This window comes from Fusarium solani (genome assembly GCF_023522795.1).
Source record: "Fusarium solani strain SB1 chromosome Unknown bctg00000007, whole genome shotgun sequence".
Lineage (NCBI taxonomy): Eukaryota > Fungi > Ascomycota > Sordariomycetes > Hypocreales > Nectriaceae > Fusarium > Fusarium solani.
In genome coordinates, this window is record NW_027072150.1 from 1,125,482 (window position 1) to 1,142,121 (window position 16,640).

Here is a 16,640-nt window from a genome sequence, read left to right on the forward strand (position 1 = left end):
GCCGTTGGCAATCACGACCAGGGCTCCCTCCACAGGGAAGCCGTACCCGTCGATTGGGCTGGAAAAGGCTTAAATCTTACCCTCAACTTGCCAGGGTAAGCCGGCACTTGAATCATGCTTCTACTGGCTGCAGGTCCGACGACCCCTGAGCAATTGTTCAACGTCGTCAGCCCACTCATCCTTGTAGGGCTGCGGGCGGCTTCGTCCCGTTGTTGACTAGTGGCGGAGTTTAGAAAGGCTTGTTTTTTTAACGGCCGAGGCAGGATTCAGCCTGTCTGTGACGATCTGTCTGTAGCCTGCCGTCTTGGCGGGGAGAGAAGACACACGTTGGCGACAATCACTTCCTATCTCTAAGAGCGACACAACGCCAGACTTTTGGATCATCACAGCCAAACCGGAGTCTTCTCCAAAAACACCATAAGCCTCGGCTCACGGCACTTGAAGATAATTTCGAGCTACAATCTATGACGAGATTGGCTACTCGTCTCAATCTAACCGCTGTGGCCAGACTCGAATGAGCCTAGTCGCCGCCTCCGGCGGAGTTAACGGATGCACAAGGCATGGAGCAGATGCTCAATGCTCATCTAGCGCTGACGGGTTGAAATGTTTTCTTCGATCAATGGACGATCACGTGGGACTTTGGGAGACTCAGGACCGGGATGGAGCAGGCTCGAGCGGACTGGAGCGGCCTGCAGAGCGGTCTGGAGTCAGCGGGAGTCTACTGGCCAGTCTGAGCGGCATTCGGGGCAACTGAGAATGATTGATTAGTAAAGAAGAGGTCCGATCATGTGTGTCTTGCCTGTTGGCTGAAGATCACAGCAAAACTGAGCAGATGAACAAAGCCAGTCTGGCTCATGTCAGCCATACCTCAGTAAGCCAAAACACGACCTGAGCCCACCAAGACAACCACCATGCTGGCTCGACCTCTGAATATCTTCAAGGTTTACTCCCTCGGACTCGAGTCTGAGTCGCGGGCCGCAGTTACTTCTTTCGGTATCATCCCTCGAGAAAGGACCAACAGTGCCACAGGGCTGGAACATTTAATCTCAGATCTGTGCAGGAGGCGCCCCTTCTAAAGTACTTTTCAGTACAAAATGAATGGAAACAAGCAAGTCCAGGCCTTCTGCACTAATAACAGACCTGAAACAAGGCGCCCTGGATGGTGATTGGTCTGTTGTTACGTCTTGAATGCGATTGGCTAGCTACAGGGGTTGAGCGGACGATTTGCACCGATATCCCCTGCAAGCCTCGTCCGTTGATCCCGGGAGGACGCTTGACCAAGCGTAGAAGGCCGTCTATGCTGTCGGCCGCCTGCGTCTACTTTCAAGACTGCTCTGACAGTGTCTGGCTCAAGCACCTACCCAACTGCGCAGCCATGAGATGAATGGGATCTGCGCCTGAATGTCTTGCTTCCTAGTGGCTTATTAAACTGATTACTGACAGGGAAACGATACGACCTTGGGCTCCCATTGCTGCGGCCCATGACCAAAAGTCATCAGCGCTTGGGTGAAAAGGGCCGAAGGGGCGAAAAGTTCATGCGAAGATGCCTATGATTCCAAAGGCAGACTCCAACTTGCAGCAACTTTTTGCGAGCATAGACCCTTAATTTACCTATCAAAGCAGACAAGTTACTCTTTCTGCTACATTAACAGGAACAACGTTGCAGTTGTCTATCCTTGTATGGTGCCAATGGGATCAGCTGCTTTGGGGCTGTGAACACGAGACAGAGCCCATCACTGGTGGAATAAATAGAGGCTGAGCCCATCCCCAGGAAACAAGATCTACAGACATCAACCATCTCTCAACCTTCAAGATGCAGTACTCGAGCTTGGTTTCATTTCTTCTTTTCAACGCTGTCCACGCATGGCTCCCTCACGAGCAGGACTTGGCTGCCTTCAACCTGACTGCTCGCTTTGAGCAGCTTGGCAAGCGCTTCGAGCCTTCTCTTGCTCCTGGCATCAACAAGATCCGTGGAGTCAACTTTGGTGGTAAGTGTCCTTCACCAGTAGGCGTTGCTGGCGAAATCTGATTGTTTCTAGGCTGGCTCGTCTGCGAACCTTGGTTGCAGCGAAATGAGTGGGAGAACAACATGAAGTGCGGCCAGTCCGTCTCTGAATTTGACTGCATGCGGGAGCATTACTCTGGAAGCAACCGTGAGGCTGGCAACCAGGCCTTTGAGACTCACTGGAAGAACTGGATCAACACGGCCACCGTCCAGTCCGTCCACGATGTCGGCCTGAACACCATCCGTATTCCCATCGGTTACTGGTCTTACGTCGACATTGTCGACAAGGCCAGCGAGCCCTTTGCTGATGGAAACCGTATGCTCCCTTACCTTGATGCCGTTGTCAACAAGGCTGCCGAGCTCGGCCTCTACGTCATCATCGACCTCCACGGTGCTCCCGGCGGTCAGCAGGAGGATGTCTTCACTGGCCAGAACAACAAGCCTGCTGGCTTCTACAACGACTACAACTTTGGTCGTGCCCAGAAGTGGCTCACTTGGATGACCAAGCGCATCCACAGCAACAACGCTTACCGAACCGTCGGTATGATCGAAGTCCTCAACGAGCCCGTCTCCCGCCACGACGGAGGCAACCGTTACCCAGCCCCCGGCCAAGACCCCGGCCTGGTCCAGAAGTACTACCCCGGTGCTCTCAAGGCCGTCCGTGATGCCGAAGCCTCTCTCAACGTCCCCAACAACAAGAAGCTTCACGTGCAGTTCATGTCCAAGAAGTGGGACTCTGGTGACGCCCGCACCCAGGCCAGCATCGCCAACGACCCCTTCACCGGCTTCGACGACCACAACTACATCGGCTTCGCCCTGAACAACAACGACCGCGGTGACCAGTACAAGCTCATGCACAGCGCGTGCACCGACTCGCGCGTCATCAGCGGCCAGGACTTTGCCATCACTGGCGAGTGGAGCATGACATCCAACGTGGACTGGCACAACAAGGACTTTTTCAACAAGTTCTTTACCGCTCAGCAGCAGCTTTACGAGAGCCCCGGTATGGACGGATGGGTGTACTGGACCTGGAAGACTGAGCTCAACGATCCTCGCTGGACTTACTCTCATGCTACTGCTCTAGACTACATCCCCAAGGATGCTGCTGGACTCGAGAAGAACGTATACCGCGACGTTTGCGCTGGATTCAGGTAAAGGGGGTTTAGCTAGAGTTGGTGCATTCAACTGTACATACTATTGCATATGTATCTATAGCATTGGTAGCGAATGTAGCAGGGACTGAGTATTGCATCTTGCTTTGAATCCGCTTTCTTGAAAATAGAATCTTACAGATCACAATCGTGCCCCTATCGGGTGTCTAAATCAGTGAATGCCCAAACATCTCCAACTAGAAATTTGAGTTTTTTGATCTCAACAAAGGAGGCCTGGCATTTCGATGTGCGTTTGTTGTGATCGGGTCTCTTGATACTGCTGAATAGAGTGTATCAGCAACGATAACGGACAACAGTTATCTGACAGCATTGAAACTCAATAAAAACACATCGCAAACTACGTATGATTAATATCTGAACCCTGCTACCATAGAAGCTACCTGAAGAATACCTGCTCAACTCAACCCCTCTCGTTTTGGGCGGGCTTTAGGTAGAGTTGTCTCGCCGTAGGGTAGCCAGATTGAAAAACGGGCTGAAGATCTATGAGCTCTCGTGCTAAAAGAATGATGCATATCGAGAAAAAAGAACTTTTAGATAAAGCCATAAGCTATTTAGTCTAGAATTTAGCCGGAATCTCTGACAGACACATGTTAGACTCGAGGAGAGTGGTGATAGAGAATTTACGAATGTACCCCTGTTGAACCTCAGCTTCAATGACGTCACAGACCCAAGTGGAGAGGCTATTCCGTTCTTGGCAAACACTTCATAACTAATATACTGCACAAGCGTACATAGCACAAGGCAAATTGTGCTTTGTGCTCGTGCATAACTACACATCCTAGCATAACTGGGATACAAATCTGGACCAGTGACTCTGCTCAACCTCCAACTCAAAGCTCCCACTGTAGCTGCAATCAATCCTTCTTTACCTCCTGAATGTTCACGACATGGCCAGTCTCGTCGAGGGCAACCACAACCTTCTTAGTGCTAGCCTTTCGGGGGTTCTTGGCTTCAAAGATCTCGGACAACTCCTCCAGGTTCTTGCCCTTTGTCTCGACAAAGAAAAAGTACATGAAAGTAATCTCGATCGCGATCCAGACGATGTAAACGAGGTACAGCTTCCAACCAATCTCCTTGATGCCGACGCTGATGCCGTACGTGTTGGTCATTGTTGCAATGTTCATAAACACAAACTTGATGGAAGATCCCTTGGCACGGGTCCGGTTTGGAAGACACTCCATGGGGTACAGCGTAGCACTGGGCGTCATGCCGGTGGCGAAGCAGATGCCAAAAATATACACGGCGACGATGAGCCCATAGACGAGATCCTTGTGTTTGTCCGAGTTGGCCGCGAAGGCGGTCAGCATGATGTATGCGGCGAGACATCCCGTGAGACCGCTCATCATCATTCTTCGACGGCCGAATTTGTCAAGGACCATAGAGCCGCACATGGCAGCGACCCAGCAGATGACTGCATTAATGGCGTTGATGAGCAATTGAGTGTTCGAGTTGGTCATGCCAGCCTTCTTCAACATCTCGGGCTATCATCACTTGTCAGAAGATCCTCGACAGTTATTCCAAAACGAAGACTCACAAGAAAGTACGAGATGACGTTGTTTCCAGACCACTGGCCAAAGAAAGCTGTTGCAACAACAAGCATAATCCGGTACCGCGCGGATCGAGTGTTGACAAGTTCACGGTAGTCCCACCAGCGACCAGGTTCCTCGCGGGTGTGCTCTTCCAAGATTTGCTGATACTGCAGCTGGACGATGGGCGAGTTAGGGTCTCCTTCGCCGTGATACTTGGCAAAAATGGCTAGTGCCTCCTCGGTTCTGTCCTTGGAGATCAACCAACGAGGAGACTCGGGAAGGAAGAGGACGAGAGCCATGGCGATTGAGGGGAAGCCGGCCTGTAGAATAGTGGGAATTCGCCATGCCCATGAGGTTTTAACGTGCCTTTAGACTCGAGTCAGCGAATACAACGGGACGAAGATGGAAGAGACTCACAGATTGGTGCCATAAGTAACCCAGCCAGCCAAGATATTACCAACCCACCAAAAGTTGTTGTACCTACTCGGCTGTCAGCACTATCAAAGTAATCCGGTTCGAAACGCCACATACATGCCAGCAGTCAAGCCTCGATATGCAGGGTGCGCAAGCTCGACAGTGTACGCCGGGCCCGCGCCATGAGCGACAATGGCCCCAAAGCCCAGGACAAATCTGCCTCCGATAAACTGGCCCAGGCTGTGAGCGGAGCCTTGAATAGCAGTACCGATCAGGATCACAAAACATCCGATAAAGATGCACGGCCGTCGGCCGTGTACGTCAGAGATGTAGGCCACAAAGGGGAATGCGGCAAGCTGAGCCAGGTTATAGATGATGAAGACGATGCCGGTAGATGAACCACTGCCGTCAAGACCAAATGACTCCTGGTAAGGTTTCATCGCATTGATGGCTCCCATGAGAGAACCATCTGAGTCACGTTAGTCAACCCGTTAACTTGTTGCGCAAAGACCACAACTTACCGAAACCTTGAATAGTCGAGACGAGATAGCCGACAGTCATGACGACGTAAAGACGAGCCAGAGACTTGCCCGAGAGCTTCCCCTTCTGAGCGAGGGCTTCTGCAAGAGCTGCAGAGGATGTCTCAACCTGAGTAACATGTTCGATCGGCTTGGCCATCTCATCATGCTCTCCTGCAAGAGATGGGGACTTGGCGGCTGAGTTTCTGCCCGGCGCAGACATTTCGATACGACTGCTGGTCTTGGAGAGTTTCGTTAGAAGGAAGCTCTGTGTTGAGTTGATTTGGTGTTGGAAGATGTGTTGCGGTTACAACGGGGACACCATCATTTAAGTAGTTGATCCCAAGACACCGGTTACCCGAGGCTCGGAAGTCTCCAGACCAAAACGTTAGACTTGGTTGAGCGGGTGTGGTGCCACCATCGCGGTCGATCCCACCGTTCCCCATGGGGTCACGTTGGTTGAACCTGGGGCAACAAAGTTGGTAAGGTCGCTGGTTTGTGGCATGACTCAGTGGAACAAGCGAGCAATTCACCGACCAAGGGCAGGACTCGCTAGTGTGCCTGATCGTTCACTAGTGAGTGTTCTGCATGTTCCTTGCAATCCCGCCTCGTTTCCCGACGACGCAGTGTTGAGCCTCTCAGCCGCAACCCCGCAGCCGGAACGAAGGAACCGTGAGGGTAGGTTCACCTGATTAAACAAATTTCTGTTTGGCTACATGCATAGGCGAGGATTTGATCGGGGGAAAGTCCGTATTATCCAGTTTGCCTTCAGACACTCGGGCAGCTGGCCGAACTCCTATTACCATTGTTTCTAACAGGGCAGTGTGCTCCACGAGCGATTGTACCAAAAGCTTCTCGACCTTATTCTTTCGTATAGTGTAAGATGGTAATTATACTATGATACAAACTGCTGTCTAAACGTCAATGAGGTTCCTCAGTTGATCAAAGACCTCTTCATTATCGCCACGATGCAACATCTCCTCACTCCTCTCCTGGATTGGTTGTGAAAACTCAAGTATAAACTGCAACATCCACCGGTCGAGGTGAAAGGTCGCGTCCTTGTATCTGAGGCAAGCATTGTGAAACTTCTGTAGCTTGCTGATTGTCACCGAGACGATGGGCCAGTACTTGTGCAAATCAGTAATCATCTCAAAGTTCCGCTCCAGTCTAGACCTGGCCATTGCAATTTCCTCGTCGTCAAGGCTGAATAGTAGTGTGTGTATCTGTACTGTCGACGATGTGACGAGGTCATGACCGACGAGTGAATGCATAATGTCCGTCTGTGGCCGTTGCTTGGCTGTCCAGATGAGGTCGCAGAGGTCGGCCGCGTGTTGTTTACACCTTGTGGCCAAGCCGATGGTCTGCTCGCAAAGAGGACTATCGCTGCCAACCTCTAGGCTCGCTCCAAGGGAGGAGTAGAAAAGAAGCTGTCCAATATGATGGTAGTTCATATGCATATTGACAAAGGTAGGCCCAGAGCCTTGGCTGCCCCAGAAAGCCATGCTTTCTTCTGTGTATCTCAGCTGAAGAGGCAAGTCGGTCAGCCATGCATCCAAAGTCGCAGCCAGTTCCCTAATAGCTTCATGAGCTTGACCCTCAGCTACCTTTTCGGCAGCAATTCTGGCATTCAGCCGATTCACTTCATAAAGAAGGGTGTTGAGGCTGATGAAACGGGCTAGCAACGAGGGGGAAGGCCATGAGGTTGGAGAAAAGGGCGTCATTGGCGATGCGATATGCTCAGCTGGTTCGTTAATGTCAAGATTTATGAAGTCTTGTTCGCTTATTGGCAAAGGGACATCATGGCGAATCTGGATGGCGCGCGGAAGAGAGACGGATGAGCTGTTCCAAGTATCAGTCGTAACCAGTGACCACCAAACTATCATGCGTTAGTTTAACTTCGAAGAACTCAAATCCGGCACCTCTTTCAAGATAAAACGGCCATACCTCGGCGGTTGACTACTTGCTCGACACGACTGTTGACCTTCAGGTTGGGAAGATCTATCAACATAGCCATACGGCAAGCAATGGTGAGGTAGACACATTCCGTCATTGCCTCACCATCCGCAATGAAGTTTGCCGCCAGGAGCATGCAAGCTTGAATCGTAACTATCGAGGTGTCGTGCAAGTCGAGTAACTTCTCTGCTTCTCGGGCATACGGGCGGCCTCTGTGCCAAGGGTTGATATGGCTGAGGCTCTGATGACCAGAGAACCGAGCCGAGAGGCCAATGACGGCAAAGAACAAAACTCTAGGAATCGTGCCATCTTGAAAAGCAGCCTTGAACGATGGCATGTGGAACATGTTGGGAAACGCAAAGTGGACATGGATGAAAAAGAGGTCAATCAGCTCCCTCGACAAGGCGTGGTCAGGGATGGCCGCAGACGATGCGTGAAGCGCCACTCCTTTCGGATCAGCCAGAGGAGCGTAGCCTTGTGGCAAAGCGGGTTTTTGGTCTGGTGCAACATCACATTGGAGACCACGCTTTGTGCAGAAGACGCAAGTTGTCCCACGACGCGGCCTAATGCACTTCTTCTGGCGGTCCCTGGTGATGGTGTTAGTATAAGGCGCCTTGTTTTCCGACGGACACCTTGGAGGTTACCCACCGACAGGCCTTGCAAGCCGATAGCGGTCTCATGAATTCGGAATAAAAAGTAGCGTTCTTGTGTAGATGATCCACCTCTAAGCAGGGGAAGTAATGCAACCCCAAAAGCAACTGTTCGGTCTTGGAAAGTTATCTGTGTCACTCGATGTTAAGCTGAGAGAAGAAAGTTGAGGAACACAGTGAGAGGGCTACAAAAGAATTGATCCAAGTCGTGGGCATCTCTTGACCTTGGAGCGCGAATACGTGTATTCGATACTTCAACCACTGTACCTTTACGCGTATCATGATAAATCCCTGCATCCCTCTCGTCATTCCTCCTGGCCATTGGGTCGCTTAGGCTTTGGTATGGGTATCCCCTCTGTGCTAGCGCGAGGAGGCTGACGCTCCTCTGCTTGATGCGGGGGTTTAGTGATCCGAAGGCCGACAGTCTCTTTCACATAGCGATGAGCTAGATGGATATCCAATTAGTCAGAGCGCATCCTAAATAGGAGATAGTGGGCTGTTCAAGGGCCGTCGGACATTAGGCGATGCTCTCACAGGCACGACAAGACTCTCGTTACGGGGGTCATGTTCGGCTAGCTCGCCCACGATCAAAAGGAGTCTATCACCGAACCAACTGGGAAGCAAGCAGAGAGCGAGAAAGAATGAAAGGCAAAAAAACTTGTTTAACCTCGCTGGTGGCAAGAAATGAGAGCAAGGGAATGCATTTGGGATGCAACGCATACACGGGTCAATTCTAACTACTGTGTAATTAACTTAGAGGGAACCATGAGGCAGTGCTTCGAGCTTGAACCCAAATTCCATCTCCCGTAGATCAACAAGGTGACGTTCTGCAACTCCAGGCCCGCACGCCCCTGTACCCACACCAGCAACTTCAGCATCAAGACGCAAGATAGTTGCGTCCTCTTCCACCAAGTCGCAAGGGTGCTTCGCTGCTTGGGTAGCCTTTGCCGAATGCCGAGTCGCAGTCCAGTTGAACGCGTCACAGTTTGCGCCTTGAATGCTGGTTGCCCGTATGCCAGCGCCGTATGCATTCGACAGTGTTAGCCAGCGGGTTTCCATCCGATTGCCGTTCTCTTGAGGTAGATCGTAGGGCACTTGAAGATCTGATACGGATGTTGCGCTCCAAATGCCACGTTTCTGGGAGCTGCGCTTGTCGGGGTATGCCTCGCCAGGCCCGAGACCAAGCCATCGTACCCCGTCCAAAGCGCGGTTCATGCGGAGGTCCAGGCCGATGCGGGGAACATTCGGTGGGCTGTATCCGCGAGGGACAAGGCTGACGCGAATTTCGAGAGATCCTGAAGGCGATATCTTGTACACAGTTCGGCAGATCAGACCCCAGGCCAGGACGGCGGGAGAAAGATACGTTTCGGCTTCAACAACCACCCCGGATTCGTTGCTTTGGAAGACGAAGGATCTCTTCTGACTGGTCATGACTTCAACACCGTATCTCTCCCACTCCGGCACCGCAGAGGGAATGTCGTTGTTGGTAGGTGCGCGCCAAATGGACGGGATCATGGCCACCTTTGTAAGGGGGTCCTGCTCCAGGAGAGACACTCCTGAGCATTTCCAAGCCTTGAGGTATCCTCTAATCTTGTCAAATTCAAACTCCCAGTTTGGCCCATTGACCTTGAGCGTGGTTCCAACTGAAGTGGTCGAGAGACCGGAGCCCGGGTTTGAGAAGCTGGCATCTTGCCAGGGCGACGGAGTACGCGTTGCTTCGGACAGGGTGAACTGGGCCCAGGCAACTTCATGGCCAGATTGGGCCCAAGAAGTATCGAAAGATAAGTAAAACTGGACGGTAAGGAGTACCTCATACTCGCTCTTGATGCCAGTGATTCCCTCCGGCAGCGAAATCTTGGCCGTTGAGCCAGTGGCGATAAAAGGCAGATCGAGCTTCCCAGCTACACGAATCGAGGACCTACATCGCCCGTATCAGTATCACGAGTAATAACTCCAACAAGTAGAAGCAGACTTGCTCGTTACCAAGTTCCTCCACCCTAAAGGTTGCTGCCAGGTGCTCCAGGCCAACAAAGTCGTGCATGTTATGAACATGCAGCTCTCCATCGACAAACTCTGTACGCACCGGTTGGATGGCCGACTTGTACTCGAGAAGTCCTGGCGTCGGTTCATGAGCGCTATTGCATAGACCGCTCATAGTAAATGTTCCGTCGTGGGGGAACTCGCCAAAGTCGCCCCCGAAAGCGTAGAAACCTTTGTCGCCTTCCTGCTTCCACAGACCATGGTTCGCCCACTCCCAGATGAAGCCGCCTTGAAGCCTAGGGTACTTTCGGAAGCGTTCTTCATAGTCTTCAAGTCCACCTGGCCCGTTGCCCATTGCGTGGCCGTATTCGCAAAGGATAATGGGTTTCTGAAAGGTACCATCCTCGCCAACATCGAGAGTCTCGGCATGAGATTCGAGGTCATTCATAGTTAAATACATGCGGGAGTACATGTCTGCGTGCTTAGCATCCACGTCGCCCTCGTAGTGAAGGAGCCTACTTGGGTCCCTTTCCCTGAGAAAAGCGTACATGCTGTCGTGGTTCTGTCCGTAAAATGACTCATTGCCTAGCGACCAAATAACAACGGAAGTGTGGTTCTTGTCCCGATGAAACATGGACTCGGCACGGTCGAGGTAGGCAGCCTTCCACGAGGGGTTGTTGGAGATGTACTCTGCAGATCTTCCAAACACAAGATCCCTCTTCTCGCCATACGTCATGCTCTTTGACAGGTTGAGAGCTCGGGAGACGCTCCGCAGGAAGCCATGACACTCGAGATCTGCCTCGTCAATGACCCAAAAGCCAAGTTCATCAGCCAACTGAAAGAACCTAGGGTCGGGAGGGTAGTGGCTGCAACGGATAGCATTGATGTTGTGCTGTTTCATGAGAATGAGATCTCGGCGGATAAACTCCAAAGGTACCGCACGGCCATGATGAGGGTGATGATCGTGTCTGTTGACTCCTCTGAAGCGTATCGGCTTGCCGTTGATGCAAATTAGTCCATTTAGAAGCTCGACCTTGCGAAAGCCGATGTTCTGATGAACAGTGTAAAAGGTCTCGCCACGTGCCAGCGTAATCTCAACGTGATAAAGGTTTGGCGTTTCGGCGGTCCATTTCTTCGGGCTTGAGACATGGAGGTCAATGCTCAGTTTCGTGGATTCGGGATCGAGGATCGACTCGGTCTCGGTAATGATGGTTCCCTTGTCGTGGCTCAGTCCTTTGACAGAGAGTCTCACAAAACCACTGGCGGGCTTGGACAGTTCAATTTCCGCCTTCAGCGTGCCGTTATCGTAGGCGTTGTCCAGGTCGGTCCGGATGAACCAGTCTCGGATGTAGGAATCGGAAGGGAATGCAATCAAGTGCACATCTCGGAAGATGCCTGAGTGTCAATTACGTTAGCCATGAGTTGCGAACCACCATGAAAGGACATTTCTATCAGGGGTTACATACCTGAAAGCCACCATTGGTCCTGGTCCTCAATGTACGTAGCATCAGACCACTGGTAAACAGTGACAGAAACCTCATTCTCACGTTCCCAATCGATGTACTCGGTGACATCAAACTCGGAGGCGTTGCGAGAGCCTTGAGCATACCCGACTAGGACGCCATTGACACGCAAATGGTAGGCAGAGTCTACCCCGTCGAAGCGCACGCAAAGCAGCGAGCTCTTATCCCAATCTGCCGGGACACGGAATCGTCTTCGGTACGTGCCGGTCGGGTTCTCAGTTGGTACGTACGGAGGACACACGGGGATAGGCAGCTGCACATTCGTATAGTGAGGATGCCCAAAGCCCTGAAGTTGCCAATGGCCTGGAACTTCAATCGAGCTCCACGAAGCCTCTGGCACGCCTAGAGGCTCGCCTTGTAGATTGTCCGGAGCGTCCCATGGCGTCGGCGCATAGTGAAAGTCCCATTTGCCATTGAGGACCAGTGCGGTAGCGGGAATGAAGTAACATCGTGGAGGCAAACAATTGCGGCGGAAAACAGCCTCGTTCTCCCAATCGTTTCTCCCGGGATGTTGTTCAAGTGAAATGCCACGAGTAGTAGTCATGTTGAGTGTGCTCTGAATCGAGATTCTGCCCTTTGAGGTTAAGCAAAAGGTAGGCTGGTACTGCAGACCTTCAAAGGACACGTAAATACATCTTTGTAGGTGCTATGAACATGTGGTGATCAGATGATGTGGTGAATCGTAACTGTCGCCGTCGGGAAACTCATCGGGGATCACCTTGTCGTGCATGCATTAGTTGGAGAATCCCCCGCAGCCGAACCTGACATCATCCACAGCCATTTAGCCAGGATAGCTACCCAGCTGAGCGGTCGATCCGGGGGATCCGGGGTAAATGATGGAGGGGAGGCGGAAAACAGAGCGGAAATCGAAAAACGCGGGGAACTGCATGGGTCACGAACTAATGACAACAAAAGACCATCTGATGTTTTCCATACATCATGATCTAGACCGTGATGATGGATCGAAAAGCTTCACAATGGCTCCGAGTACGGAGATGATGATATACGCGTATAGAGAGTTTGTTTGTCCCCGGAAACGAGTATGGCACTTGCATCTGTGTACCCAACCCCAGATGGCAAGCTGCAGTCCTCGTGTTCTAGACTACCATAACGGTATAGACTGTATTGAACGCCGGCGGACATTTCCCGTCACATTCAACATAAAAGGCTGATGCCTTCAGCCATCCTGATGCCTCGTCTGCATCAAGGCAACCCTCTCCCAACTCAGCAAAAATGCAGTCCTATCTGCCAACTCTTCTCCTTCTCCTCGCCCAAGGAGCTTCTTCTCTCCCTCAACAAGCTGCAGAAAAGTCAGTTCCTGCTCCTCCAAGCCCTGAACCCATCAAACTTCAGACCCTGCCTCTGCCGCCGGCCATAGCTGATGACGCTGGCCCGGGAGACTGCAACTTGACTGTCAATCCCAAGGGAACAGGCTGCACCGGGAAGACACTGCATCTTGGGTCTGGCAGCTTCTTGCCTGACGGAAAACACGTTCTTGTTCAAGTCACTTTTGTTGGCGCGCCTGCGGCACCTGACAAAGCCAGCATCTATACTGGAACTCAACTCATCGCCGTCAAGACCGACGGAACCAAATTTCCCAACGGGGATCCTTGGAAATGTCTGAGTTGTGGCGTCTACCGAGAGAAGACAGAGGAGCTTGAATATCCTCAGGCATTCCGCGATGGGAAACGCGCACTTGGCGGCTCCTCCATTCTCGACTGCGGTAAATATGATCTAGTTGATTCCCGTTGCACACCCCAAGTCGCAAAGTGGTATTCTATTCGCTGGAACACAAACACCGACGGCTCGGGTCCTGGTGGTGACATCAGGGAGCTTCGACTTCACCCGGATAACGTGCACTTGGGGTTCAATTCTTTCACCCAAGTCGACGGCAAGCTTGGGCAAAATACCTACTTCTCTAAGCTCAGCTTCAATCCGTCTCCCAAAACTGGCCTCCCACTGGGCCCCCGGTATGACCTCCTCAACGTCACTCAACTCTTCGACCCAAATGGCCCGCAGCCGGTTGAGGTCAAGGGCGATGAGTTGGTCATAAACCCCGAGGCTATTACTGTGGGAGAGCTTAGAGGCTTCACTGGTGATGGAAAAGAGGTGACCTATGTGGGCTATCCTGCCGAGTCGTCAAACATTGACGCCTTTGCTGTTGACCTGACCACTGGAGCAGTCCGTCGACTAACCAGCCACCCCGAATACATCGACCCTCTGGACTTTTCTCCCGACAGTAAATGGTTTGTCGCAATTGATACCCGCGGCACTGATCGACAGATGTGGCTATCTGCTATGCGCCACATCCCCCCAGTCACAGACTTGGTCAGCACGTCGGTAACATCTGCCACACGCAATAACGGCCGAAGACGATTCTTTCGACCATACTTACTCGACAAGTATGGCGATCGAGGAAACTACTACGGACAAAGGCTCAACGACCAAGGATCTGGTGTGGCTGGCAGTGGTGACTACAACGACCCCGAATGGAACGCCAGAGCTGATCCTCGGTGGTCTCCTGATGGCACCCAGGTAGTCTGGTGGGATGAGATTACACTTTCCCCGGCGTGTGGAGGTCCGAACCCTCTCCCATGCTATCCGTCAAAGGAACCGTGGGGCAGAGCTCAGCGTGTAGTTGTGGCAACCCTCACAAGCCGCAAGCCGTACGCGCCCGTCAAGGTTAAGGTGGCATCGGATACCGTACCTTGGGGGATTCGGTACACTCCCGGCAGCACAGGCGTGGCTCGTCCTCAGCCTCCAGCCGGCAACTACACCCTCCAAGGAAAGCACAGCGGATACGCCAAGATCCAGCTCCGTGACAATTCTGGTGGATCCCTCAACAGTGTCGGTGTGGAATACTTCAAGTTTTCAGACGATGGAAAGTTTGTGCTCAACGGCACAGAGAGCGTCAAGACTACTGCAGGGTCAGCGACGTTGACCTTTGTTGACTGGCGGTCGGATCTCGTCCAGACAGTCGGTGGAGTTGTCAACACAAAGAAAACTAGCCCCGGTGGTTTCCAGCTGTCGATTGATGTGCTGACCAACATCTTCAATGCGAATGGGACGTTGACGACAACGGTGGATGGCAAGACTTATCACCAGCCTGCAAATGGTACTTAGTCTCCATTGAGGTAGTTAAATAACACAAGTCAAGGAGAGTCTTTTTGGCTTTACTCGTCTCGTTCCTGTCCAATGTAGATGCTCCTCAGTAATGGTGGTTTCTATTCCGTGATAAGAAATAATCATAGAGGCCTGTGGTATTGAGCTAGGATGGTAGTCAATGGTGGCGACGACGGCGGCAGATGGTCACTTGACCACGCACTGGACAGGGTCATCAAAGGTGTAAGCTAGAGTAGGCCATGGTGCAAACTTGGCGACGTCTCTAACTAGGTAGAACAAAGAACCCAGTTCTTAACAAAGACATGAAAACCCATTACCTATATTAACGCAGACCACTCAATGCCGAGCTCACCTTTTCCAAACCATAATCAACTTCCTACATCCAAGTATTTGCTAACCGCCACTTAACTCTTGACACGATCCAGTCAGCGAGCTGCCTGAGCTAACTTCACTCTTCCGGCCTTGCTCTCTCCGTTATGGCCGACCACCTGCAACTTCCGCATAAGAAGCGCCCACCGCCCGAAACTACGGAAGCCTTGCTATTGAAACGACCTTGTCTCAAGATGCCTGAAATCGACGACGTAGCCATCGAGGTCCTATCCCAGAGGTCAACACAGGTTCCACGAGCGCTGTCGCCCTCAAACACCCAGGTATCAATACAGGTTGGGAAGGAGGAGAAATCGGACTTGACTGTGAGCAGTGCACAAGCTGCTCCACCTCTGCCATCCAAGAATAGAATCATGTGTTTAAAAAGATGTAGACTCGTTGGAGAGTCTTAGTCGCCCACGGGCTGATCAATGGTGACGATATGACTGGTGAGCATGAGTGTCCTGTTATCATCGGCACAACGGAGTTCTGTCCGTCCCCACTCTCCCCCACTGGGGAAAAGTTGGAGACGGCACATCGGTAATCTCTACCGAGACGCTCCCCATTGTTCGGAAACGCCAGCAACGCTCAAGACCATGATAAGAACCTCCTCGGGGTTCTTGACTGCTTTTAGCATCCCCATAACTACCCCCGTATCCTCCCCGCCTGGTTTCTCGATCCCTTTGCGGAGCCAACCCCGGATGGAAAGCCGAAGGAGGAAAAAGGAGGTGGAGAACCCCCCCGCATGCCAAGTTTGGAGTTCTCTCTCGGCATTCGGACTTCGGGGTGGGTTACGTGCTCGGTAGCTTCTGGTTTGGCGGGAACCAGCTTGATCCTTATCTTTCTTGAGGCTTTTCTTCTTGCTTGATGATCACCAGGGATTGAAAAGTTAAACAGAAAAGGAATAGAAGCCGAATGGTCCATACTTCCGTTCTGACCTCTGAAGAGTATCTTAATCACCACCAAGGACTCGTAGGTTGAGCGATTGGTCTCTGAAATCAATACGCGCAGGTAGCTGCAGGCTTCGAAGTATCTCCGAGGCCATTTAAAACCCCAAAAACAAAATACAGAGCTTGAAATCGACGCATCTAGACATCCCCTCTGGATCGGACTCCCCGCAGGCCGCGCTTAAGCTTACCGGATAAGCTTTAACCTTCCCCCATCTGAGCGGGGCGGAAAATTGGAGAATGAAAAAAATTGCCGTTGAACCGATTTTCTCTTCCTGATCCCGTTGGGGGTTATCAAATGGAGCATGTGGTGACTCACTGACTCTGAGGGCCTACCCTCCTTGTTTTTCCAAGTAATTGGGGGGAGGTTTTAACCAATTCTTCTGGGCTGGGTTTTACCAATCGAATGGACTCCAATTGCCTCCACAGGTTTGAACGCAAGTCAGTCTCAAGTGCTGGA

General features: G+C 51.9%; 5 protein-coding genes across 5 annotated transcripts; 2 read left to right on the forward strand and 3 right to left on the reverse strand.

Annotated features, from left to right (window-relative positions):
* Positions 1–1,813: 1,813 nt before the first annotated feature.
* On the forward strand, positions 1,814–3,160 carry MRS44_011213 (uncharacterized protein; the record flags this gene model as incomplete). The annotated part of the gene is made up of 2 exons (XM_046283386.2): positions 1,814–1,988; positions 2,040–3,160. 2 exons carry the CDS (start codon positions 1,814–1,816, stop codon positions 3,158–3,160), a joined length of 1,296 nt encoding a protein of 431 aa, XP_046135090.2.
* Positions 3,161–4,031: 871 nt separating this feature from the next.
* MRS44_011214 (uncharacterized protein) lies at positions 4,032–5,861 on the reverse strand (the record flags this gene model as incomplete). Its single annotated transcript, XM_046272655.2, has 5 exons — positions 4,032–4,658; positions 4,712–5,072; positions 5,124–5,186; positions 5,238–5,589; positions 5,642–5,861. 5 exons carry the CDS (start codon positions 5,859–5,861, stop codon positions 4,032–4,034), a joined length of 1,623 nt encoding a protein of 540 aa, XP_046135089.1.
* Positions 5,862–6,552: 691 nt separating this feature from the next.
* MRS44_011215 (uncharacterized protein) lies at positions 6,553–8,457 on the reverse strand (the record flags this gene model as incomplete). Its single annotated transcript, XM_065619651.1, has 3 exons — positions 6,553–7,514; positions 7,583–8,178; positions 8,417–8,457. 3 exons carry the CDS (start codon positions 8,455–8,457, stop codon positions 6,553–6,555), a joined length of 1,599 nt encoding a protein of 532 aa, XP_065475723.1.
* Positions 8,458–8,994: 537 nt separating this feature from the next.
* Positions 8,995–12,288, reverse strand: MRS44_011216 (uncharacterized protein; the record flags this gene model as incomplete). The annotated part of the gene is made up of 3 exons (XM_046281002.2): positions 8,995–10,159; positions 10,200–11,616; positions 11,688–12,288. The coding sequence occupies 3 exons, from the start codon at positions 12,286–12,288 to the stop codon at positions 8,995–8,997; spliced, it is 3,183 nt and encodes a 1,060-aa protein (XP_046135087.2).
* A 689-nt stretch (positions 12,289–12,977) lies between these two features.
* MRS44_011217 (uncharacterized protein) lies at positions 12,978–14,867 on the forward strand (the record flags this gene model as incomplete). Its single annotated transcript, XM_046270745.2, has 1 exon — positions 12,978–14,867. The coding sequence occupies one exon, from the start codon at positions 12,978–12,980 to the stop codon at positions 14,865–14,867; it is 1,890 nt and encodes a 629-aa protein (XP_046135086.2).
* Between the last annotated feature and the right edge of the window lie 1,773 nt (positions 14,868–16,640).